The sequence below is a fragment of the Nelumbo nucifera genome, chromosome 1 (assembly GCF_055504915.1).
Source record: "Nelumbo nucifera cultivar China Antique chromosome 1, China Antique-T2T, whole genome shotgun sequence".
NCBI lineage: Eukaryota > Viridiplantae > Streptophyta > Magnoliopsida > Proteales > Nelumbonaceae > Nelumbo > Nelumbo nucifera.
In genome coordinates, this window is record NC_142649.1 from 84,644,810 (window position 1) to 84,669,330 (window position 24,521).

The 24,521-nt window shown below is 42.7% G+C and overlaps 1 protein-coding gene across 1 annotated transcript; it reads left to right on the forward strand.

Moving 5' to 3' along the window:
• The first annotated feature begins 11,752 nt into the window (after positions 1–11,752).
• LOC104599478 (receptor-like protein kinase HSL1) lies at positions 11,753–15,595 on the forward strand. The gene is made up of 2 exons (XM_010262033.3): positions 11,753–14,425; positions 14,760–15,595. The coding sequence occupies exons 1-2, from the start codon at positions 11,842–11,844 to the stop codon at positions 15,149–15,151; spliced, it is 2,976 nt and encodes a 991-aa protein (XP_010260335.1). The 5' UTR covers positions 11,753–11,841; the 3' UTR covers positions 15,152–15,595.
• The last annotated feature ends 8,926 nt before the right edge of the window (positions 15,596–24,521 follow it).

Below are 24,521 nucleotides of genomic sequence, written 5' to 3' on the forward strand. Positions count from 1 at the left end.
GGGCTCCTAGTAGGGAGCTCGTGCTCCTTTTTCTTTTGGTGCTTGTGTTTTGGGCGCTCTGTTGCCCCGAGCTGTTCGCTTTTGCCACGCGTCGACCGTAATTTGAATTTTATTCAACTGGTGGCGCGCACCTTGGTTTGATTTTTCAAAAAGGCGCGCGTTTGGGAGACGTGACGGTAGCCGTTTTCTCAAATTTCGAGAACCGTGCTACAGCCGCTTTTACTGTGGGGAGACGTGCGCTGACACCCTGTCAGTTTCGAAAAGGCGTGCACTGGTCACGTCTCGGCTTCGGAGGACGTGCGGTCAGCACGATTGTGGGCCATTGGATCGGCTTCGATCTGGATCGTCGTTTTCCGGTTGCTGTGGATATAAATAATGGGGGGGGACCCCAGTCGCCGCTATTGTACCTCTCGAGCTCGCGTCTAAGTTTCAGTTCACGTCCAGGCTCTTCAGCTCGCGTCCCAAGTTCCTCTTGTTCGAGCTTTCATGGTCTACTCCAGTCTTCTTCCCGGGTGAGTTCTTTTCCTGGAACCCGTCTTCTACCCCCTGATGTCTAGCTCGGATGGCTCAGACAGTCCAAGCGGGTCTGATACAGGTTCTACGAATCGTTTTGCATCCCCCGGTAGTTCTAGCGAGCCTGATGTAGATTGAGGAAGAGGTTGAACCCATAGGTCGAGGGGCCTCGGGTAGTTTTGCGTCCACCTCTCATCGGGGTCGGGCTCCAGACCAGTTCAGACCTTCGACCATGACGCCTGAGGGACTCCAATCCCTCATAAACTACTATAACTTGCCCGGGGAGTTCGCCTACTTTATCCCTATGAGTAGCTTTCCTTGGGAACATGGTCCTGATGAGATCGTGATATTCCGGGAGCAGCTCGCTGCGGGGCTGCAGCCTTTCCATCCTCTTCTTGTCGAGGTCCTAAACCACTTTGGTGTGACGGTCGGCCAACTTCACCCGAACTCCATTAGGAATTTAGTGGGGACGATCTCCCTATTCTGCGAGGAGAACTTTTCTTTGGACTTGGAGATTTTTTCTTCTATTTTAATGCTTAAAAAGCAAGCGGGTCCCCTTCCTGGGCGTAGGCGGGCATACTACCTATCTCCTCGCCCTGGCTTCAAGCTCTTATAGGAACTCCCTAATAAGGTCCCGGCGTGGAAGCGGGACAATTTCGGGGTGCGAAGTGCGTTGGGGTGGCCGTTTCAGACCGGCTGGGGGATGGCCGCTCCCGACTCTGGCGTCACACTTGACAAAGAGACGGTGAAGGGCCTCCGTCAATGGGCGCGGCTTGGGCTGAAGTGTCAATAGTATCTGACGGAGGCCAAGCTTATTGCTGCTGGCCTGAGTTCGGGTAGGTTCTTCCCCTAGCGATCCTGTCTTGCTTTTCTTTTGCTTGTTTTACTGATGTCGAACTCCTTTTTGTAGGTGCGATGAACTCTTGAGGGACCCGAGGTGGGCACTTGTTCCAGGGCATGAAGAGGAGAAAACGGGTGGCTAAGCAAACTCACGCCGAGCTACCCCAGGGTGCGGAGCCCGAGGTGCCGGACTATTCGGTGGAGGATCAGCCTATGGAGCCCAAGATGGTTCCTCCTATCCAGGAGCCGGCGGGGGCTCCTTACGCCGAAACTACTCACATAGGGGCTCCCACCTACTCCGGGTCTGCCCAAACGCAAGCTGGGCCATCAGGCTCGAGGGCCCCGGGGCACTTTAGGAGTGTGCTGTCGCCTACTCACGCTCTTCAGAGGAGTAAGGAGGCCATTTTCCCCGAGGAAGTCACAGCGTGGACCGATCTTCCTCTGCACCAAGTGGCCTGCCGTGCCGTTACCCATGCCATGGTGGTAAGTGATCTCCCTTTTTTAGAGTTCTTCGGCTTTTATTCTTCGATTCGTTCCTCTGATCACTTGTTTCCTTTCGATAGGTGAACTCTTCTATTCACACCTTGGCGAACCAGGTGGAGAGGAGCTCGAGGCAAGCGCGAGCTGCCGAGGAGGCTGCTCATGCTGCTGAGGAGGCAGCTCGCCTCGCGCGGTCTAGGCAGGCGAGGTCTCAGAAAGATGCTGAGGCAATGGGAGTGGTTGTGAAACATATGGCGGAATTGAAGCTGGACCTACAGCATCAGGTCGATTATCATCAGGAGGATATCAGGGAGAGGACTCAGATCTTCTCTCAAGGCATCGAAGATGCGAACAAGAAAGCTGTTAGTGATTATATTGCTTCGCCGGACTTCGATGATCTGATGGTGGACTCCTACAGGAGGGGTTTCAAGCTAAGCCAGTGGATGATCCGAAATACGTACCCCGAGCTCGACATCAGCGCCATATCCACTTCGCGTATTACTCAGAAGATGGCCAACGCTGCGGATGGTGAACCGGACTCCGAGGGGGAGGCAGGGCCTTCGGGTATCGTCGAAGTGGCTTTTGATAATGAAGAAGTAGCCCCGGACTTGTAAAAAATGAAATGGCTCCTCATTTTTTTTTGTACACCTCATTATCTGAAATGAAATGGCCTTTTTGCTTAAGTGTTGGTTGTCCTGTCTTCGAGCTGTGTTTTTTGCCGAACTGACTACCTCGGCTTTGGGGTACTTGCCTTGGCGGTCTATAGGTAGTATCGCCTTAGGTTGATAATGTTCCATGCTCGGGGTACTCGTTTTCCCTCTAGGGTTTCGAGCTCGTACGCCCCCCCCCCCGATTGCTTTCTTTACTCTGTAGGGTCCTTCCCAATTTGGTCCAAGTTTCCCTACGCCGGGTTCGGGCACCATGACCTTACGGAGAACCAAGTTGCCGACGCGGAAGTTCCTCTTCTTTACTCTGGCGTTATAGTACCGAGCTACTTTTTGCTGGTAGGCCGCAGTTCGGATCTGCGCGAGGTCTCTCACCTCGTCCTGTAGGTCGAGGTTGGTGCATAACTCGCCTTCGTTTGTCTATTCGTCGTATGCTTCTAGTCGCAGCGTAGGTACTTCGATTTCTGCCGGGATCACTGCCTCGGTGCCGTAGGTGAGGTTAAAGGGGGTCTCTCCTGTGGCGGTTTTTTCCGTGGTTCGGTGAGCCCATAGAACACTTGGTAGTTCATCTGCCCATAACCCTTTGACTCGGTCTAGTTGTGCTTTCAGTCCGCGGATGATGGCTCTGTTCATTACTTCTGTTTGGCCATTTGCCTGCGAGTGTGCGACCGACGTGAAGTTCTGACAAATTCCCATACTTTGGCACCATTCTTGGAACTTGATATCCTCGAACTATTTTCCGTTGTCGGAGATCAGTACCTGAGGTAGCTCGAAGCGACATACTATGTTCTTCCAAAAGAAGTTCTGTATGTTTCGTGTTGTAACTATTGCCAGAGGTTCAGCTTCTATCCACTTTGTGAAGTAATCTACGGCCACCACTAGGAATTTTCTCCCGCCTGTCGCTGGTGGGAATGGCCCCAGAAGGTCGATGCCCCATTGGGCGAAGGGCCACGGACTGGTGAGGTATTTGAGGTCGGCAGTGGGCTGATGGTGGATATTGGCATGCTTCTAACACTTGTCGCATTTTCTGACGAGCTCGATGGCCTCTGTCTTCATCGTTGGCCAGTAGTATCCTTGTCATAGTGCTTTTTGGGCGAGGGCTCTGCCCCCCAGGTGTCCGCCGTACAAGCCTTCATGAGTGTCGCGGAGTACCAGCTCGGCTTCGGCTGGGCGCAAGCACCGTAGGTAGGGGAGCATGTAGGATCGTCAGTACAACCGTTCGTCTATCATGACGTATTTGGCTGCCTGGCGCTGGACCCTCTCGGCTGTGTTGCGATCTGCGGGGAGGGTTCCGTCTAGCAGTAAGCTCGCGAGTGGGTCGATCCAGCTCGGCTCTGCTTCAGTGACGGGAGCGACCTCGCCTGCCCCACCGAGAATGCTGGGCCGAGGTAAGTCCTCTATGTACACGGTTCTCATGGCGTTGTGACTCGTGCTGGCTAACTGGGACAGGGCGTCGGCCTCAGTGTTCTCTGACCTCGGGATTTGCCTGATGAAGTGTGACTGGAAGTTAAGCAGAGCCTCCTTTACTTTTGCCAAGTATGCAATCGTAGTGAGCTCGCGTGCTTCATATTCGCCCGTAACCTGGTTGACCACGAGCTGGGAATCACTACAGATAACTATGTGCTTTGCTCCAACCTTGTGTGCTAGGTTCAGCCCGGCTATCAGTGCCTCGTACTCCACCTCGTTGTTGGACGCCGTGAACTCAAAGCGTAGTGCGTATTCCAACCTTGTCCCGCTCGGGCCGCGTAACACTATTCCAGCCCCGCTGCCTTGCTGGTTCGAGGAGCCATCTACGTGAAGGACCCAGGGCTCCTCATCCCAGTTTGTGCTTGGTCTAACCAGGAGAGATGCTACGCTGGCTGTTACTCCACGGGGTTCGGACTCGATTGGCTTGGGAGCTCCGAGCTCGCCCGAACTAGGGACCGTGGGCTCGACCGGCTCAGGGGCTTCGGGGCTAAACGTGCATTCTGCGATAAAATCTGCCAAGGCTTGGGCCTTAATGGCAGTTCTCGGCTTGTACTGGAGATCGTACTCGCTGAATTCGATGGCCCACTTCGTCAATCGACCGGAAACCTCGGGTTTGAGTAAAACTTGTCTCAGAGGTTTGTCGGTCAGGACGATGACGGTGTGAGCCTGGAAGTACGGGCGGAGTTTCCGAGCTGCTATCACCAGTGCATATGCTAGCTTTTCTATCTATGGGTACCTAGCCTCTGCTCCCTACAAAATTTTGCTAACATAATATATGGGTCGCTGGACCCGGTCTGTTTCCTTTATTAGTACTGAACTGACCACCTCGTCGCTTGCCGAGAGGTACAATTCTAAGACCTCGCCCTCCTCAGGCCGAGCTAAGGTTGGCACACTGGCGAGATAACCTTTTAACTCGTCAAACGCGAGCTGGCAGTCTTGGGTCCACTCGAACCCTTTGCCTTTGATTGCTTTGAAGAAAGGTAGGCAGCGGTCTGCTGACTTGGACATGAAGCGGCTTAGAGCGGCTACGCGGCCATTTAGCCTCTGAATTTCTTTTACTTTCCGAGGTGGTCTCATATCTAGGATGGCTTTTATCTTGTCCGGGTTGGCCTCAATACCGCGCCGATTGACAATGTAGCCTAGGAATTTGCTCGAGGTGACGCCAAAGACACATTTGTTGGGGTTCAATTTCATGCTAAACTGGCGTAGGATTTGGAAGACAGAATCTAAGTCTTGTATTAATTCTTGTGAAAACTGTGTCTTGACGACCATGTCGTCTACATAGCACTCTATCTTGGTGTCAATCAGGGGTCGAAACAGTCTATTTACAAGTCTTTGGAAGGTCGCCTCGGCATTTTTTAATCCGAAGGGCATGACCTTGTAACAGTACAGCCCGAACTCGGTTATGAAGCTGGTTTTTTCCTCATCGGACTGGTCTATCCGGATTTGGTTGTAGCCTGAGTAGGCGTCCAGGAAGCTTAGCAACTCATGTCCCGAGGTCGCGTCCACTAGGCGGTCAATTATGGGGAGGGGGAAGCAATCTTTCGGGCAAGCTCGGTTCAGGTCGGTGTAGTCGACGCACATGCGCCACTTGCCGTTCACCTTTTTTACCAGGACAGGGTTGGCCACCCAGCTCGGGTAATGGACCTCCCTTACGAAGTCTGCTGCGAGGAGCTTCTCGACCTCCTCGTCGACCGCCCTCCAGCGCTCTGGGGCTAAGTTGCGTTTCTTCTGTCTAACGGGTCTGACTATTAGGTCAGTGTTGAGTTTGTGAGTTATAAGGCCAAGGTCAATACCGGGCATATCGGCCGCGGACCATGCAAAAACATCTAAATTTTGAAATAAAAAACTCACCAGTTCGGTCCGTAGGGGTTCTTCGATGGAAGCACCAATTTGGAGTGTGCGAGCTGGGTCCGTAGGCGAAGTCGGGATTGCGACTGTTTCTTTTGTGGGTGAAGCTCGTTCCTCACCTTGCTCCGCAGGCCACTCCAGATCGAGGTCGCCGGCTGCCTTGGTTTTTCCCTTTAGGGCGGCAACATAACACTTGCGGGACTCGAGCTGGTCGCCCCGCGCTACCCCCACACCGAAGTCCGTAGGGAACTTCATGGCCAAATAGTAAGTGGAGACCACCGCCCGTAGGATATGCGTGATCGGCCGCCCTATTATGGGATTGTATGGGGAGGGGGTCGCGACCACCAGGAAGTCATGGTTGAGTCTGACCGCGCAAGGCCATGTGCCGACTTCCACAGGTACTGTTATTTTCCCGAGGGGCCTGACTTCCTCTCCGCTTAAACCTACCAGGGGAGTGTTCGCGGGCTTTAGTTCACTCCTCCGTAGCTGTAGCTGGTCAAACGCTGATTTAAAGAGGATGTCCGCCGAGCTGCCCGAATCTACGAGTACGTCTGACCTCGAAGTCGCTGATCCTTAGTTTAATGACAAGCGCATCATTGTGGGGGTAGCGGACTCCTCGCGTGTCGTCCTCCGTGAAGAAGATTGGTTCTTCGGTCTTTGGTCTCTTTGGAGGGTTCCGCTCCTCGAGGGCCGCTTCGCGAACTGAAGTCCGAGCTACTGCCGAGGTACACCCTGCTACCACTGAACCTCCCACAATTACATGGATGGTTCCCCGAACTGGCCTCTCCACCGGAGGCTGTCGCTGTAATGGTTCGGCAGGCCTGCTGCTAGATTCGGGGGCATCCTTTTCATGCTCCCCTGGCCGATCTGCCTTATTGTTATTATTGTTGTGCTGGACAAAGTTTCTCAAGTATCCGCGACGGATGAGCCCCTCTATCTCGTCCCGGAGATTATTGCACTGCTCGGTACTGTGACCATGATCTCTGTGGAAACTACAATACAAATTCTTATTTCTTTCGTTCGGATTTCCCTTTAGGCGAGGTGGCCACTTCACGTAGGGGGCGTCCTTGATCGTCATTAAGATCTCGGTCCGCCTTGTGTTCAGTGGTGTGTAATCCGTTCGAACGGCTAGGGGAGCTTGGAATGACTGGTTCGGCTTCGGCTCTTGGGCCGGGTTTTTCCGGGCGACTAGGTTAGAGGGCTCGCCCTCCCTCTTTCTTTTCTCGTTTCCGCCCTCGGTTCGTTGGTTGATTTCTTCCTCTGTCCTCATGAACTTGTCCGCGAGCTTGAGGAATTCGGCCACGGTTGCGGGCTGATTAGCTACCATGTGCCATTTGAATTCTTTGTGCGTTACCCCTCTTTTTGCCGCCGCGAGCTGCACCGCGGGGTCTAACCGCGGTATCTGCAAGCATGCTTCGTTGAATCGCTTGATGTAGCCCCGTATGGATTCCCCTTCCCTTTGGACTACTCCGAAGATGCTTTCCTCTGCTCTGGGGCACCGTTTGCTAGTGACAAAGTGTGCGGTGAAGATCTGCACGAACTGAGCCCAACACTTTATCGACCCGGGGGCCAGGTTCCTGTACCAAGTGCGGGCTACCCCCCGGAGGGTGGTGGTGAAGGCCACGCACATGCATGATTCGCTGGCCCGGGCGAGGTGCATTTGGGACTGGAAAGCGTCAACGTGGTCGTTGGGGTCGAAGGACCCGTCATACTTGTCCAGAGGCGGGAGCTTGAAATCTCTGGGCAAGGGGACCGCCAGGAGTTCTGAGGCGAGGGGGGAGGGAACTGTGAGAATCGGGGTGACTCCTGCCTCCTCCGAGCTCGTCTCTTTGCCTCTAAGCTCTGACTGGACACGGGTGGCGGTTCGGCGACTTCGCCGGCGCCTTCGCTGTTGAGTGGGCCTTGTACTTGTACTGCTGGCCTCCGTGCTGCCGAGCTCGATGGGCCCGGAATGTTGGTAGTCCGCTGCTGCCAGCGCGCTGAATCGGTTTCCCGCGAGTGGGAACTCGGGCTTGGAGCGCCAAGGTGTCGATCTTGTGGGTGAGGTGCCCGACCCGCCTGCGAGCTGCGAGGCGGGAATGACTTTTTTCTCTCTTCGGCCTGGGGAAGTGGCCTGGCTATTAGGGGGGTTCTGGGGCCTGGAGGCCTTGCCTTGGTGGGGGCGTCCATCCTGCGGGGAGGCCCTGGCCAGCCTCAGAGCAGGGTGGCGAGGTGGAAGTAGTGGTTGGTTCAGTGGCAGTTGGGGGAACTGCTGTTGATAGTGATACTGGGAGATGTTGTGCAGCACCTGGTGTTGGTGAAGCTGGTGTTGCTGAAACTGTTGCATTTGGGTTTGCATTGCCCGCATGCACTGCATCAGGTCGTCCAACCGGTTTTGGCTGGCTGCCAGGGGGATGGCAGTCAGTTCAGTAAAGGTTGTCTCAATAGGAGGAGGAAAGGGGATGCTTGTGGCAGGGAGGTTTATGGGCGCCACTGCTTGTGGCGCACTTAAACTAGGGATTCCATCCACCGAAAGGGGGATGGTGAACTGTCCAACGCACACCACGGGAACTTGAAGCTGTTCCCCGGTGGTGTTTGTCTCTGTGTCGCGTCCGGCGTTGCTGGAAGAAGCCATGAGCGTTGGGTTTTTTGAAGAAGAAAAAAAAAGGGGGTATAAGAGTTTGGAGGGAGGCTTTTTGAAGCGATTTCCCACAGACGACGCCAATTGATGATGCGCGATCTGGCCGGTCTTAGCTGTCAACGACCTTGCCTCTGAATTAAGTAACTGGGGACCTGAAATGGGGGAGATGAAGAAGCTCCAGGGAGAACCCAGTGTAGAGGCTCCGAAGCTCAAGTTAGAATCCTTCAAAGGCAAGATAAACTAGATAGCGCAAAGTTTGCATACCTTGTTCTTGGGGGGTAGGGAGCCTTTTATAACCACCTCGCGCACTCACTTCCAGGCTTCTGTCAGATCGGGCCTGACTATCTCTGAGTTCCTGCCAGTTTGGATGTCATCCCTTCTGGCTGGGCAGAACCGCCACTGCTCCTTTTGTCGGAGCTGTTTTTGCGGCTGGTGACGACGGTGGTAGGTGGCGGTGGCAGGAGGCCGTTTGAAGTGTGACTGTCAAGCGTCAGATCCCAAATCAGTCAGGTGCGCCACCCTTGGAAACAGACATCCTTGGTGTCAGGTATGGTACGCTTGGTTAGCCTGGCATTTTGGAGGCGAAGTGCTGGAGTAACGAGGGGGACAAAGTCTTGAGTTCGGTTTTGGGAGTGCTCCGATCTGCCATGGGCCAGCTTGGGTCACGGCCTTGTGAGGTTTAGGGCCCAGGAGAGAGTTCGGGCTCCTTGTAGGGAGCTCGGGTCCTTAGTAGCAAGTTCGGTCTCCTAGCAGGGAGCTCGGGTTCTTAGTAGGGAGCTCGGGCTCCTAGTAGGGAGCTCGTGCTCCTTTTTCTTTTGGTGCTTGTGTTTTGGGCGCTCTGTTGCCCCGAGTTGTTCGCTTTTGCCATGCTTCGAGTGATGGCGAGGTCGGGCCAAATTTCCCTTCACTAGTTATTAAAACCCACAATCTATTATCATCATTCAAACAAGTGGTTTTCTTATTTTCTAGAAATTTAGACACATGGCAATTTTTTGAGAAATTCGTACTAAAGTTCACAACCCACTACCAGGCTACAGCCCCCCACCATTCAGACACATGACCTTCTCATTTTCTCGAAAGCTAGATAAGTGGCATTTTCTAAAAAACTGTTGTTAAAGCCCCAACCCACTACCACCATTTTTAATCCATTTCTAAAAAATGCAAAAAATACAAAAATGGTTATTCACAATCACTTCTCCCTACATTCTATCAATCTAAACAAAAGAAAACTATCCATTATCTAATAATTATTGAAAAGTTATTTTTTGAAATTTTAATAATTATTTAAAATATTGATAAATATAAATTTAACATTATTGATTTCATAATGTAAATTTAACATTATTGGTCCCCCATACTTAGTACAGGATCTTTCACTAGTAAGATTAATAGTAAAAAATGGCATGGTATTGGGAAAACTTTAAAATGAAGCTTTTCCTCACAGTTCCCATTTCACACAAATGAAACTTCCTCCAATGTTTCAAAATAAAAGATTTAACAAACAATATTTCATACAAATGGCTTAGTTTGGAATGAATACAAATACAATATGTATAGTACAATTATATACAAAATACAAGGTTTTGCACTCTAAATATCTATACTCCTAAATTGAGCCTATGGCCGTATTTGTTTGCAATACAAACACAAATATATACTGTACATAAATACATTCTCTTCGATTCATGAATGCAAAATGGTTCATATATATATATATATAACATTTTTCCCTCTTAATCGTTTCAGTTTTGAATGACAAAGAAACGATCATAAATCTGAATCAGGGCACATAAAATACCCCAGTTTGACGTTTGTGTAACAAACACAACCTATGCAAAGATGAACCGATGCCACTTTCCAAATAAATGGCAGAGGAACCAAACACCATCCTAATGGATTAAACTTTTTTTATCGTGGTTTGTTCTAATGTTTTCAAAACTGAACCGGATAATCAAATCAGAAAATCAGGAACTTGTTACCTGACTGATTCTATTTTACCCCAAAATCACTATTTGGCCAAAAAACTGTTAATTTCGTCAATGAATCGATTTGCTGACCCAGAGAATGGTTTTTGACTGTTTTTTGGGTTTTTTATAATTTTTATTTATTTTGTCAAAACGGACTATTCATTCAAATCGGATGGTTAGACACGTTCGACCCAGCAACCTTGGCCTGTCTGGTTGACAGCCCGGCAGTGAGCAAATGTGTGATTTGGCTGCATTTGCTTGCCCAACCCTTATGTGGGGATAATTCTCCATGGTTTATGGTTTCTTCTGAGGCCCCTGTGAATTGTGATGTGACCTATGTGGCTACTAGAGCCTACGTGGATTCATGGAGGGCTGAGACTGCAAATTCTGATCATCGATCCTGTGCACAGTGCATTAGTGCAGTTGGCTCTACCACGGAATTTGAATAGCTTTTCACTTTGAAAATTCATGATGGGCAACAGCTGCAAGTAATTTGACAGTAGATAAAGCTGAGGAATTTGAATAGCATTTTTACTTTTTTACTTTTGAGGAGGATTAGGCATCTATTTATGGTAATTCTCCATCGAATTAGAATTGTGCCCTCACAGCAAAAATTGACCAAAAGGGAATTTTTGGACGAATTCTAGTTTCTGGTTCCTCGCATTTTCTTCCTCCTTTCAATCACTTTCACCGGCCTGAAAACCAAGAATTAAATCAGAATTGCCAAAACGAAATGGACATGGTAAGACTCGCTTACAAACAGCTTATTTGTATAAACAGATCTATTGATTTGTGTATGACAGATTCTGCCACGTAGAATCAGAATGGGATCCGGTTCCTCATGGATGCCATTTGGCCATTGGATACCAATCCTGTCTAGGACTGATCAGATGGTTAAAATAAAAAAAATCTCATCCAATGACCAGTGTTGATACGTGGAATACTAAAATTCAAATAATTTGTTAGATTCTTTTTTCCACCGTCTGATCGATGATGAACGAACCAAAGAAATTTCGCCCACTGTGCTAAGCAAACGAGCGGAGAGCCGATGAGCCAACTCGGCCAAATTCCTTCTTCTGAGCCAAGTTTGGCTTGGCGTTGGCGTGACTCACGGCACAAAGGCAATGGAATGGTGGTGTGGTGTTTGCCGACTTACGTCCCGTAGTCCGTCCGTACTCGACAGTCGACCCCTGCCCTGCGCGCATGTTCACAAATTCCAACGTGAAAAGGGAAAGAGTAAAAAGTAAAACAAAACCCACCCACAAACAAGCATACGAACCGGGTCTGCCGCCCCCGGTTCATCTCTCTCTCTCTCTCTCTCTCTCTCCTTGCGAAAATCTCTTCAATACCCATGGTTCTATGCAACAAAACCAAACTCACATCCTCTTTCTCTCTGTCTCGCTGACCTCCTTCTCTCTTGTCTCGAGAGGCAACAACAATGCTTCTGCTTTTTTTACTTCTTCTTTCTCCTTCTCTGGTTGTCTCTCTGAATCAGGAAGGTCTGTATCTTCAACAAGTCAAACTCGGCTTCGACGACCCGGATGGCGCCCTTTCCGACTGGAACGATAGACACGACACTCCCTGTGAATGGAGCGGCATCAAATGCGACTCAGAAACTCATTCAGTCACCTCAGTCGACCTCTCCAACGCCAACATCTTCGGTCCTTTCCCTACTATCATCTGCCGTCTCCCCAACCTGACTAACCTCTCCCTCTCCAACAACTCCATCAACTCCTCTCTCCCCGGTGACATCTCCGCCTGTCAGAAACTGCAGCATCTGGACCTCTCGGAGAACTACCTTGTGGGTCCAATCCCGTCCACGCTTGCTAACATTACAACTCTCCGTAGCCTCGTCCTGAGCGGAAACAATTTCTCCGGCGATATTCCGGAGAGCTTTGGACGATTCCAGAGACTTGAGGAGCTGGTTCTCATCGGGAATCTCCTCAATGGCACCATACCTTCAGTTCTTGTAAATATTTCCACTCTTAGAGTGCTTAATGTGGCTTACAACCCGTTTACACCCAGTCAAATTCCGTCAGACATCGGTAATTTGACAAACCTGGAAGTTCTCTGGCTTACTCAGTCTAATCTCGTGAGTCAGATTCCGGACTCCCTCGGTCAGCTTAAACGTCTAATAAACTTGGACTTGGCGGAGAACAATCTCGACGGTCCAATTCCGAAATCGATTACTGAGCTTTCGAGTATTGAACAAATAGAGCTTTATAGCAACTCCTTGTCAGGTTCCCTGCCGGAGGGGATGTCGAAGATGACCGCGTTACTTAGATTCGATGCCGCCATGAACCATTTGGAGGGAACGATTCCGGATGAGCTGTGTAGCTTGCCGCTCGAGTCACTGAATTTGTATGAGAACCGTTTGGTGGGAACCGTTCCGGCAGGTATTGCTCTGTCGCCGAAACTGTATGAGCTCAAACTTTTTAATAACCGGCTTACCGGAGAATTGCCCAAGGATCTCGGAAAGAATTCCAAGTTGGTAACCTTCGATGCTTCGCAGAATAACTTTTCCGGTGAAATTCCAGCGAACTTGTGTGCCATGGGGGCGCTAGAACAGCTCCTGTTGATCCAGAATTCGTTATCCGGAAAAATTCCAGAGAGCCTTGGTCAATGCCAAAGCTTGCGTAGAGTTCGTTTGTCGAATAACAAGTTATCCGGTGAAGTTCCGGCGGCGTTTTGGGGTCTACCTCATGTCTCTTTGCTTGAGCTTGCTGAAAATGCCTTTTCTGGTAGCATCTCTAAGACGATCTCCGGTGCTTCTAATCTTTCACTTCTGCTCATATCAGACAATCAGTTCACTGGAAACATACCGGAAGAGATTGGATCGTTGGGGAATCTTGTTGAGTTTTCTGGTGGATATAATCTACTTTCCGGAAGTCTACCTGCGACGTTGGTGAAGCTGAGTGAGCTGAGCACGCTCGATCTTCACAATAACAAACTATCAGGTGAGCTTCCATCTGGAATCCAGTCAATGAAGAAGCTCAGTGAGCTGAACCTCTCTAACAATGGGCTTTCCGGAGAAATTCCAAAGGAACTTGGGAGCCTACTGGTGCTTAATTACCTCGATCTCTCCGGAAATCATTTCTCGGGTGAGATCCCACTTGAGTTACAGAACTTGAGGCTTAATCGATTCAATTTTTCTAACAACCAACTCTCCGGTGATCTTCCCCCTCTCTATGCCAAAGAAGCGTACAAAGATAGCTTCCTTGGCAATCCTGGTTTGTGCGACGATCTGGAAGGTCTGTGCCCGAGACAAAGTGGGGATAAAAACCAGGGTTTTATGTGGCTGCTGAGGTCAATCTTTATACTTGCTGCTCTGGTTTTTGTTGTTGGGGTTGCCTGGTTTTTCTGGAAGTACAAAAATTACAGGAAAGCAAAGAATACCATTGATAAATCAAAGTGGACGTTGACGTCCTTCCACAAACTGGGCTTCAGTGAATATGAGATATTGGATTGCCTAGATGAAGATAACGTGATTGGCAGTGGAGCTTCTGGGAAGGTCTACAAGGCTGTACTCAGCAATGGGGAGATAGTTGCTGTGAAGAAGCTTTGGGGTGGATCGAAGAAAGAAGATGATAGTTGCGATGCTGAGAAAGGTCGGATGACGGATGATGCGTTTGAGGCTGAAGTTGAGACTCTCGGAAAGATCAGGCACAAGAACATTGTCAAATTATGGTGCAGCTGCACAACCCGGGATTGCAAGCTTCTGGTGTATGAATACATGCCCAACGGGAGCTTGGGAGACTTGCTGCACAGTAGTAAGGGAGGCTTGTTGGATTGGCCGACAAGATACAAGATTGCCGTGGATGCTGCCGAAGGCCTTTCTTATCTTCATCACGACTGTGTTCCTCCAATTGTTCACCGAGATGTCAAATCAAACAACATCTTGTTGGACAGGGAGTTTGGGGCTCGAGTGGCAGATTTTGGAGTTGCCAAGGTTGTGGACATGGTAGAGAAAGGACCCAAGTCCATGTCTGTGATTGCTGGTTCTTGCGGCTACATTGCTCCAGGTTTCTCAAAATCCATAACTAGCTCCTTCAATAATCATGAACCAAATTACTATATGCCTTTTTCCTGTTTGTGTAAAGTTGTAGGTTTGTTTTCATTCTGGGTAGATTTGCAGGAATTATGATTACCATCACCTGTAGTTTCTTAAGTCAACTAGTCTTTCTCGGTAGATTTAGTTCTTTCTTCCACTGTTGCTTGATTTGAAAACTTTCCCAATAGCTAGCTGCCGGGAAGTTTGGAGTTGATTTGATTGTTTCTTTCTCTTTAGCTTGTTCACATTTTTTCTAGCTCAAATTTTTAAATAATCTGTTGTTTTTGATGTTGAACTTGGTGCAGAATATGCATACACGCTTCGTGTGAACGAGAAGAGCGACATATACAGCTTTGGAGTGGTTATTCTAGAGTTGGTTACAGGGAGACTCCCAGTTGATCCTGAGTTTGGGGAGAAGGATTTGGTGAAGTGGGTTTGCACCACGATGGATCAGAAAGGAGTTGAACATGTAATTGATCCGAAAGTTGACCTCTGTTTCAAGGAAGAGATTTCTAAGGTCCTTAGTATTGGTCTCCTTTGCACTAGCCATCTCCCCATTAACCGACCCTCAATGCGAAGAGTGGTGAAGATGCTGCAGGAAGTGAGTGCAGAGAACAAGCCCAAGACTGGAAAGAAGGATGGAAAGCTATCTCCTTATTACTATGAAGATATCTCCGATCATGGAAGTGTAGTTTGACAACTTATTAGAGAAAGGTTTTGTATGGACAATGTCCCAGGGAAAAGCGAGTAAGAAAGCTGCTTTTCTTCTTGTTTCTATACTAATTTCTAAGCTCCTCCTGCTGTTTGTTTCATGGGGAGGGAAAGGACTCAGAGAGAGAGAGATAGAGAGAGAGAGAGAGAGAGGAGCAAAGGAGTTGGTGGTGCGGTTTGTATAATTCCTACTGTAAATTAATTAACCCCCTCAAAGTTTTCAGTGACAGGCTTTGAGAAAGCTAGTAATGGTAACTTGGTAAGACGTCCTAGCAAAAGAAGGGGAGGACTGGTTTCTTGTTAATCTTTTGGGATGCATTTGTGGTTGTATTAGTAATTGCAGTTAGTACTACTTGTAAGACTTGAACAAACATCTGCATGGTTTGTCTTTTCTTCTCTCAAACGAAATTACAAGGAAGATTAAATGCTCTGTCTACGATCCTCCTCTCTGCTATTTCACTGAAATTTTGACCATGTATCCCCACACCCATGTGGCATTAGAGTTAGAGAGCCATCCTCCATTAATGAAAGCAGTTGGGATTTTCTTGATCATTCATGGCACTTACTATTGAGCAAAGGAACTCCTTGCTACTGTGCACAGTACATTTTACGCTCTGTACCCACTGGTCACTAGTAAATTTCTGGGAAGCTTCAAAAGATAAAAAAAGAAAAAAACTTCGCAAAATTGTTCAATGAATTTCCAAACTGCGCACTACAAAGAATGCTTCCTGTTAAGCATTTATAGTAGTTACCAGTAACTGTTCTATAATGAAATATGCCCCACCCCCATGGTTGGCCGGGAGGTTGAAAGATTTTATGAACAAGCTTTTTTGTGCAATGTCACAATTAATAATGAGTTCAAAATTTGAAGTTTCTGACTTTCTGGTTCTGATCCGAAGAAATGAAATGCCCTTAAAACAGGGGAACCTAGGGAACAAGCCTATTCTGCAACTCATAATTTCTGATGATGACCCAGAACTTAGCCCACAAAAAATTTAATATCAGCTTGCAGACCAGACGAGGGGAAGGATGATAAAATTTTATGACTTCGTCATCAAAGCCCTGACCTAACCAAGATTGACTGTCGCTCCAAGATTGAATTTGCATTGCTTGTAATCACTGACATTTGGCTGGGTATCATAATCATCTCCATCGATTCATCAATAAATTACAAGACAATGACTCTTGGAAGGGCGGGAGAACACCTTACCACCGAGCTGTCAACAAGGATGCACGCGACGATGAAGAATGGTGCCAGGAAAGGAATTACTCAAAAAAGTGGAGAGATGGTATGGTCGTCGGTCAAGACTGAGAAAAGTGATGAAATGATGCTGGGGCGGTGGTGCCTTGCCCATGTAGAAAACCATTTTCACCATTTTTTGTGGCGAGAAGGTAATCCAAGCATCCATATCAACTCAGGCAGCAATGTCCAACCAGACTCCGGACACCAGAATTTAATGTCAAAGACGAGTCTGCACTCTCCAGCCTCCACCATCGTAGCAGTAGAGGATGCTTTTCCTTAGGACCTCGCTTGGGGTTGTCTGTACTCTGTAGAATTGAATGGTGGGGACCGGCTTTAGGTCTAGATGAGGTGGACTTTAATGGAAAATAGATTATTTAGCTGGTGCAGGCTCAATTCATTTCAAAGTTCAAACAGACCGTTTCATCTGTCTGGACTGGGTTTTGACCATGATTCTTTTGAAAAATTATTATGAGTAATCACGGGGCTATTAATAATAAGGATTACATAAATATGGTCTAACAATTCTGATGTAGTCCTAGTGCATGTTCTTCATCAGATTCCTCCCTTTTACCCCATTGGCCGTCATTTGTTCCAAATGTTCAGTTTGGAAAGTGTAAGAATACAAAACCTTATATTTTATATTATTTCATGTACATTTGCATTGTACATATTTGTACTTGTGTTCTTTCCAAACTGAGCTAAAAGACTTTTTATTTCAATGGCTAGACGCAGGATTGTTTCTGTTAAAGAAGGTTGGGCCTGGTTTGAATTGTGGTAGACCCGGCCCAGAACCCCACCCTGCTATTAGTTGGGTTTATTTGGTCTGATCTTATAAGATCCTATTACAAATATCAGGGTGTCTCTTTGGTTCTCTTTTCTCCAAATATGTTTTTTTATTTCTATACCACTTGGAAAATTAGGACAAATTCAGAGAAGTTATTTGATGTTATGAAATATTAACTATGAGAACCATGTAAAAGTAGGAACATTTCTGTCATGTTATATTAGCACACTACATCTATCAGATAAAACTAAAAAAAGCTTTGGTGTGAACTAGAGCGCCATGCAGGGAGAACTCTGTCGACAGCCCAGGCTGTAGAACTTGGACAGCCAAAATTTCCTGATAAATAGTTCAATCAAGGCGCAAAATGTCAATACTCTCTAATATGGGTGTATGATACTTTAAATATTGCGTTTTTTTTTTTTCAAAATTTCATCTTGGGCCTATTTTTATGTGTTTTTATTATTAGAAAGAATTTTTAAAAAACACCTTCAAATAGGTGTATCAAAACTAAAAAAGATACATACAATACGTCCGATACGGAACATATTGTATCTAAATTTTGAACCTTGATCCACTTTTGACAGCCTGGGCTATAAAACAGGGCTCTCCTCGCATGATGTGTTAGTATGCCCTGCAATGCATCTAGTATGATATTGTTACAAGAAGAGTGTGAACTCAACTAACATGTCATGTAGGGTGAGCTCTATTGACAGACTAAGCTCTCAAATATAGATAGCATAAATTTTCACTTTCGACAGCCTTCTCAATTCGCATGATATAAAGAAATCGTGTATCCTGTCTTTCTAATGGTGGATTAATTTGTTACTTTTATGTATTTTTTTTTCAGCCTGATAGACAGCTAAGGATGAATACTAACATCTGAAACTATATATTAAAATCATCAAAACTCTCAGTATTTATCATATCCATGACCTTCATACCAATACAATATATACAATATAATGTGATACATATCAATACTTTAAGCCTTGACCTAAGCCATAAATAGGATTCTCCTCACATGATACTAATATAAGGAGTATGTGAATTAAATCAATGTTTTAAAAACTAATCTAGAGGCTGAATTATTTTTGCCTTTGGGTTGCAGGTCACTGGTTCGATAGTCTGAATTATACCATGCCATGTCGGCAATATGTAAATTCATACATATACTACTCAGGACTCATGCGATGCGCATGCTTTATTTAATAGCAAAATTGAAGATGGATGGAATTTCCAATTAAATGGTGTCTATCTAAGTTCAATTTAAGTATTATTTTTTGGGGTTATGTTTAGTTTATCCGATCACAATCTAAGTTTCATTTTAGTGAGAGTGGCCAATTTCCTATTCTCTAAATAAATAAATTTATATTTATTTTTTTGTAACTTAATGCTAATTTTTATTATTTTTTTTGAAAAAGATTTTGTATTAATTTTTATTGGTTTATTATTATTTTTGTATTACTTTTAGGTAAAATTATAAAAGAAAAACTCTTATAACAATTCTATAAACTACCTTTGTGTTTTGACCTAATGCCTCCCCTATAGTTTTGAGAAAAAAAGTGTAAATACCTCATTTTCCTTGACTCTTCGGTAACAAAGACATTGAAGTTATCAAAGTACCCTTATCATTATTAATGCATTATCATATATAACTTAAAATTTCAACTTTACCCTCTACTAACTTATTTTTCTATACACTTTTCAATGAATAATTCTCCTTACTCTTGTTGGACAAATGAAAAAAGGTTGAAGTGAAGTAAAATTAATGCATTACATCAACATTTAGTAAAATTTAAGTATATTAAGTTTTTATTGAATTAAAATTCCTTGTGAAATTTAATTAATTATATAACTTTTTTGCTTTTAGTGGAACTTAAACTAGTTTTAAATTAATAAAATTTAATTATAGAACTAATAATTGTTAGATAATTTCGTATTATTTTTATATTAATTTTAAATTGGTATTCATTTTTAATTTATCTTATCCATTTTATTAATTAAATTTTTTTATAGTAGTAATAAAAATATGTTATCAATAACAACAATTAATAACTATTTTTATTTTATTTGAGTAAATTACTAAATTATTTTTTATTATGGTTAACTATTTTTTATTATTTTCAAATGGAATATAAATGGACTATATATATATATATATATATATCTTATGCAATTTAATGGAGTAATGGAGATGAGAGAATTAGTGGCATGAGTTTTTGAGAGAGAGAGAGAGAGATTTTAAAATTAGAAAATAAAAAAAAAACAGAAAAAAAGATAGGTACCTTTGAGAAGAAACCAGTTAATTGCCTTTGAGAATGACAGATCAGGAAATTGCTAGATTGGCACATTGCATTATATATATTCTAATGTAATATATGTTATTTTATATTAATTATTCTTTTTAAATAAAAAAATATTAAAAATTATGATTTAAGGGAAAAAATGTTTTTTTTTACTAAAATAGCAGGGCATAGATACAATGCCTTTTGATGCATAGATTTCAAAATAATTACTCATAATAAAAAAAATCACCTCGATCAAACATTGGAATACAAAGTTATGGCCTCCCAAAGTTTGTATATACATTTACTGTAAACCCATGACTCAATCACTAGGTTGAACAATTGAACTGGCTGGATCAATGGCAGATTGAAAACACTGGCTAACATTGGGCGATCCACATTATCAGCCCATGCTGTCAAATTTAGGCAGCAGAAGTTTTCCCTCAACTCCCTATTCAATTACAGAGGCAGGATTACAACTAAGACCAAGAAACAGTCTGATTTATGGGATACTATACCAGTTGGTTCGTCTGTGTCAGGTTGAACTAGTTAACTAAAAGGTCTATAATATGTGTTCTGGGTCAAGATGGCGTCCTTAAGCCAAAGGTTTTGGATAAAGGGTTTTTGTTCACTTGGGCTCCTTTTGCTTCAATTTCGCTTAACAAAGGACGTAATGACTGATAAAACGAGATAAAAACTAAGATGAGAATCGATACATCTTAATTCTTCAACAAAGAACTTAATGCATTCTATGTTCCAAAGATGTCAATGCCTTACAAGTTGAGATTTAAGTTCAATAGTAAGCCATGGAAGGACAACAACTTCAATTGTCATCCTAAGACGCATTCTTTTGTGGTGGTTGATGATCTGGAGTCGAAAGTTGTTATGACAAGGATGAAGGTACCAGCCATTTGGACTTTTGAGATACCTTCTGACATGCCAATTCATTATTCATGTCTATCATTGGGCACATAGTGAACTCTACTTCAATAAGTCTTATATTTAGGGGTGTCAATGGACGGGTTTAAAATTAGACTCCGTTCAAATCAAAGTCAATTTGGACGAATTGGATGGACCAATATGATTTATTGAATTGAAGCAATTCAGCCTTAATGGTTTAAAGTATTTATTTGGTTGAATTGAACTTGGTCTATTCATAATTGGTTTATATTGGATTGGGTTGGATTGAACCAATATCTACTCCATTAATAGAACATAAAAATAATTCAAAGTGATACAAAATATTCATAAGATTGACATATTTTTAGCAGATCATTGCAGTTAGATTTGGATGGTGTAGTTGGATGTTTGGTTTGGATAAGTTCAAGCATGTACTATGTAGCAAGGCCAAGTACAATTTTATCTTGCCCTATAAAGAATGCTTTTGTAACGTGAGAAAGGACATGGGTTAATAATGGAACTCGATCTGCTCCATATTAAACTTGTTTGCCCAAGTGCTGTATGCCACATTGCAATTCTAGAATTTCTCAAGACAGCAGTAAATTCCGAAGCTGGAGAAAGTGTTCGAAAGTAAAAATAATACAAAGAAAACCTCTACTACTCAAAGTCTCGAATATACTGTATAACAAGAGACTTCAAGTGCATTCAACTTGCAAACTTTTCAACAGATTTTAAGGCTTCATTCATTGTCAATTAATTTCGACCAAGACTTTTGAGAGAGAGAGAGATTTATGAGTAAAGGGAATTAATTGTTTGTTATTCTGTGTTTGGTTGCAATGTAAATAAATTTGCATTAATGCAAAACTATAAATTCTGACAACTGGTGCATATGGGTAAAGGGAATTAATTGTCTGTTATATTTGGAAGCAACGGTACATAAGTACATTTAAAATTAGGCTACAAGTTGGTTCATAAACTAACAAAATTCTGACAACTGGTTTTATCTTTCAAATTATAAAAGCCATTGTCATGTCATTGGAGGCTTATATGGTTATTGTCAACATGAGACTCTTAATCTACGTTAGACACAACAAAAAGCTTATACTGAAATTGCCCTTTAATGTTGGGTGATTAGAAAATAAAAAAAGGGTTTCTAGTCTCTCTCACTCGGTCATCTTTATCTCATTAATGACTATGTGATTTGAAAATAAATAAAAATGGTTTTTGGTTACTATATTTATGTCTCTATATCAATTTCTCTCATTCTCTCTCTCTACATATCATTCTCCCTCAATCTTTCTCATTCTCTTTCTCGGTTGATCTTTCCTTTTCCCTTAATTTCTATCATTCTCCCTTAGTTTCTTTCCCACTCCTCTCGTTTTTTTTTCTCACACTTATATGGTACTAATTAGATCGTATAAAAGAACATCAGACCAACTTGGTATGGTTCAAAAATCATTACATCAATTTGAGAAAAATTCACAAGAAACTCTTGGTTAGGGGTGGCAACGAGCCGACCTTTTCACGAGCTGCTTGAGCTTAGCTTGGCTTGGTTTCAACCAAGCTCAAGCTCGAGCATGAACCCAATACAGTGGCTCGATTATTAAACGAGCCGAGCTCGAGCCTACTAGCGCGAGCCGACTCGAATATATATATATATATATATATATATATATATAATATAATATAATAAAATTATAGAAAATAATATATACATATAAAAAAAATATTATAATTATTAATTTTTTATATATAATTTTTATTTTTATAAATTTTTTTTTCTCAAAATCGAGCTCGGCTTGGCTCGAGCTCGAGCCTGGTACTATTCGGCTCAGCTCGGCTCGACTCCAACCCTACTCTTGGTAATGAAATTTACACCAATTGGAGAACAATAGAGATTGAGGGAGAAGGAGATATTAACTGAAAGGGAGAAGAATGAGAAAGATTGAGGGAGAACAATAGAGAGAAAGATTTTGATTTGGCTACAGACCAAAGCTGAGAGAGTGAGAGAACAATATAATGAATGCACAATATTAGAGATGTACCTAATATTTTATTTTTTATAAATATATAACATTAGATATGTGCCCAAAATTTTCTAAATCTCTCTTTTTTTTTAATTTTTGTGATTCTATATATTTTCTATTATTAAAATTTTATTATTTGACTATGACATCATTTTATTTCTAGGTAGATTTTAAATTTCTCATTCCATTTTCATCATTAATAAAAATACTTCTTACATTTCATAGTTATTTATTTTAATTTTTATTATTTAATTATGGCATTGACCCTAAATGGTCAAATTTCTTGCCCACCACTGGGAGGGAAGAAAATGGTTTTATTTTAAAATTACTTTTCAAAATATTTATTTTTATACTATTAAAAATAGCATTGTGGATTTAATTAAAATTCCATTTCCATCATTAATAAACACATTTCTTATTTATTATACTTATTATTGTTTAATATGTATGTTAAAAATATTTTCATTTTTTTTCATTTTATCTATTTTTTAATTTTATTATTTAATTGTGGCAACATGGATTAACCCTTTTGACAAAAAATGATTTAATTTCTTACCATCACATAGATGAAAGCACTATTTTTGCTAGGTAGATTTTAAAAGTATAAGCTTTTATGTTATTGGAATTATTAATTTATTAAGTACAAATTTAATTAATAGAACTTAATGATGAGAAGAAAAAAATAACTTAAATATATGACTCAATAAACATGAATGCAAGTTAATAATTTAAATGTTGAATTTAATGAAAGAGAATTGAATGCATTGAATATCTTTAAATTACCTCTTTTCAAATCATTTAATATCAAGAATCGATTACCCTATTTGCCCTCATTTTTTATCAATAAATTTAAATATAGAGGGGTAATTTTTTTCCCTAAAAAATTCCAGAAATATTCTTGAGACCATTCCTTCTTTTAAAGTAGTATAGATTTGAAACTCCATTTAACTTAAATATGTAAAATGGGCAAAAAATTTTTTAGATTGAAATATTTGAGATATATTTTTATTGTTCTTTTCATATCAAAGTTTTTCTTTATTTTCCATTTACAATAGAATAAAGGTTAAAATATTAATTTATCAATGTTCGTTAGTCTACTTAACATCAACTTAGACATGGGGTTCCTTGGACGTTTTGACAATTTCCTAAAAATCAAAGGCTTCTTCATTAACTAGCAGGGCTAGGGATGCAAATGGGTCGAGTCGTATTTGAATCAAGGTATATCCAAATCCAATCTAATACACTATAGATCCGATACGATTGGATTTCATAAATATTGATTCAAATTCAAATCTGATCAAGATATCAGATATCCAAATCTGATTAAATCTGATTTAATTTTTAAAAAATTAATAAATTGTGAAAAGGAAAAGAAAATGTAATAGATTAAATAAAGAGAAATAAAAAAATACAAGTATTTTTCAACTATTTTCATCATATATATGTTTTTTATAAAAAAATAATATAAAAAATTATAAAAATACAATATAAATAACATACTTATAAACAAATAAATAGATAAATAAATAGCATATATATTATATAAATAAATAAATGGCATATATATCGGATTGGATCCTTTCGAATCAGATAGGGGTGGTCCAATTCCGATCCGATTTTTAATTGGATTCGATTATCCGATCTGAAAATCCAAATCTGACAAAATAGGATAGAATTGGATTATGATCTAATCCATTTGCACCCCCAAGTAAGGCACGTTTTTTGGTGGGTAAGTTGGCAGGTCCCACAGAAACAAAAGAAATCTGCGTTTGTGTTTCGATATTAATGGATTTCATAGAAAATAACAAATATTGAATGGCTCATTTACTTGGATAAATAATATCTTTCCGATACTTAAATAAATCATTTTTCTGTCCACGTGAAAATCTACCAACACATATGATGGGACAATATTATTCTTTCAATAGTGACACTTTTGTGGATAAAATGATCATTTTTGGGAAAGAAAATAACACTAGTAAATTTATTTATCTGAGCAGTTTCCCCTCTCTTCTTAGACGCATCTGTAGAGAGAGAGAGAAATATTACAAAGAGATATTGAAATGAAGATATAACAATGGAGGGTTTAGGAATCTTTATGTTTTGGCTATGTTATA

Bases quoted from the DNA above. Each gene is read 5' to 3' on its own strand.
- LOC104599478 (XM_010262033.3), top strand. From the start codon at position 11,842: ATGCTTCTGCTTTTTTTACTTCTTCTTTCTCCTTCTCTGGTTGTCTCT. The intron at 14,426-14,759 runs GTTTCTCAAAAT...AACTTGGTGCAG, and splicing joins TTGCGGCTACATTGCTCCAG to AATATGCATACACGCTTCGT.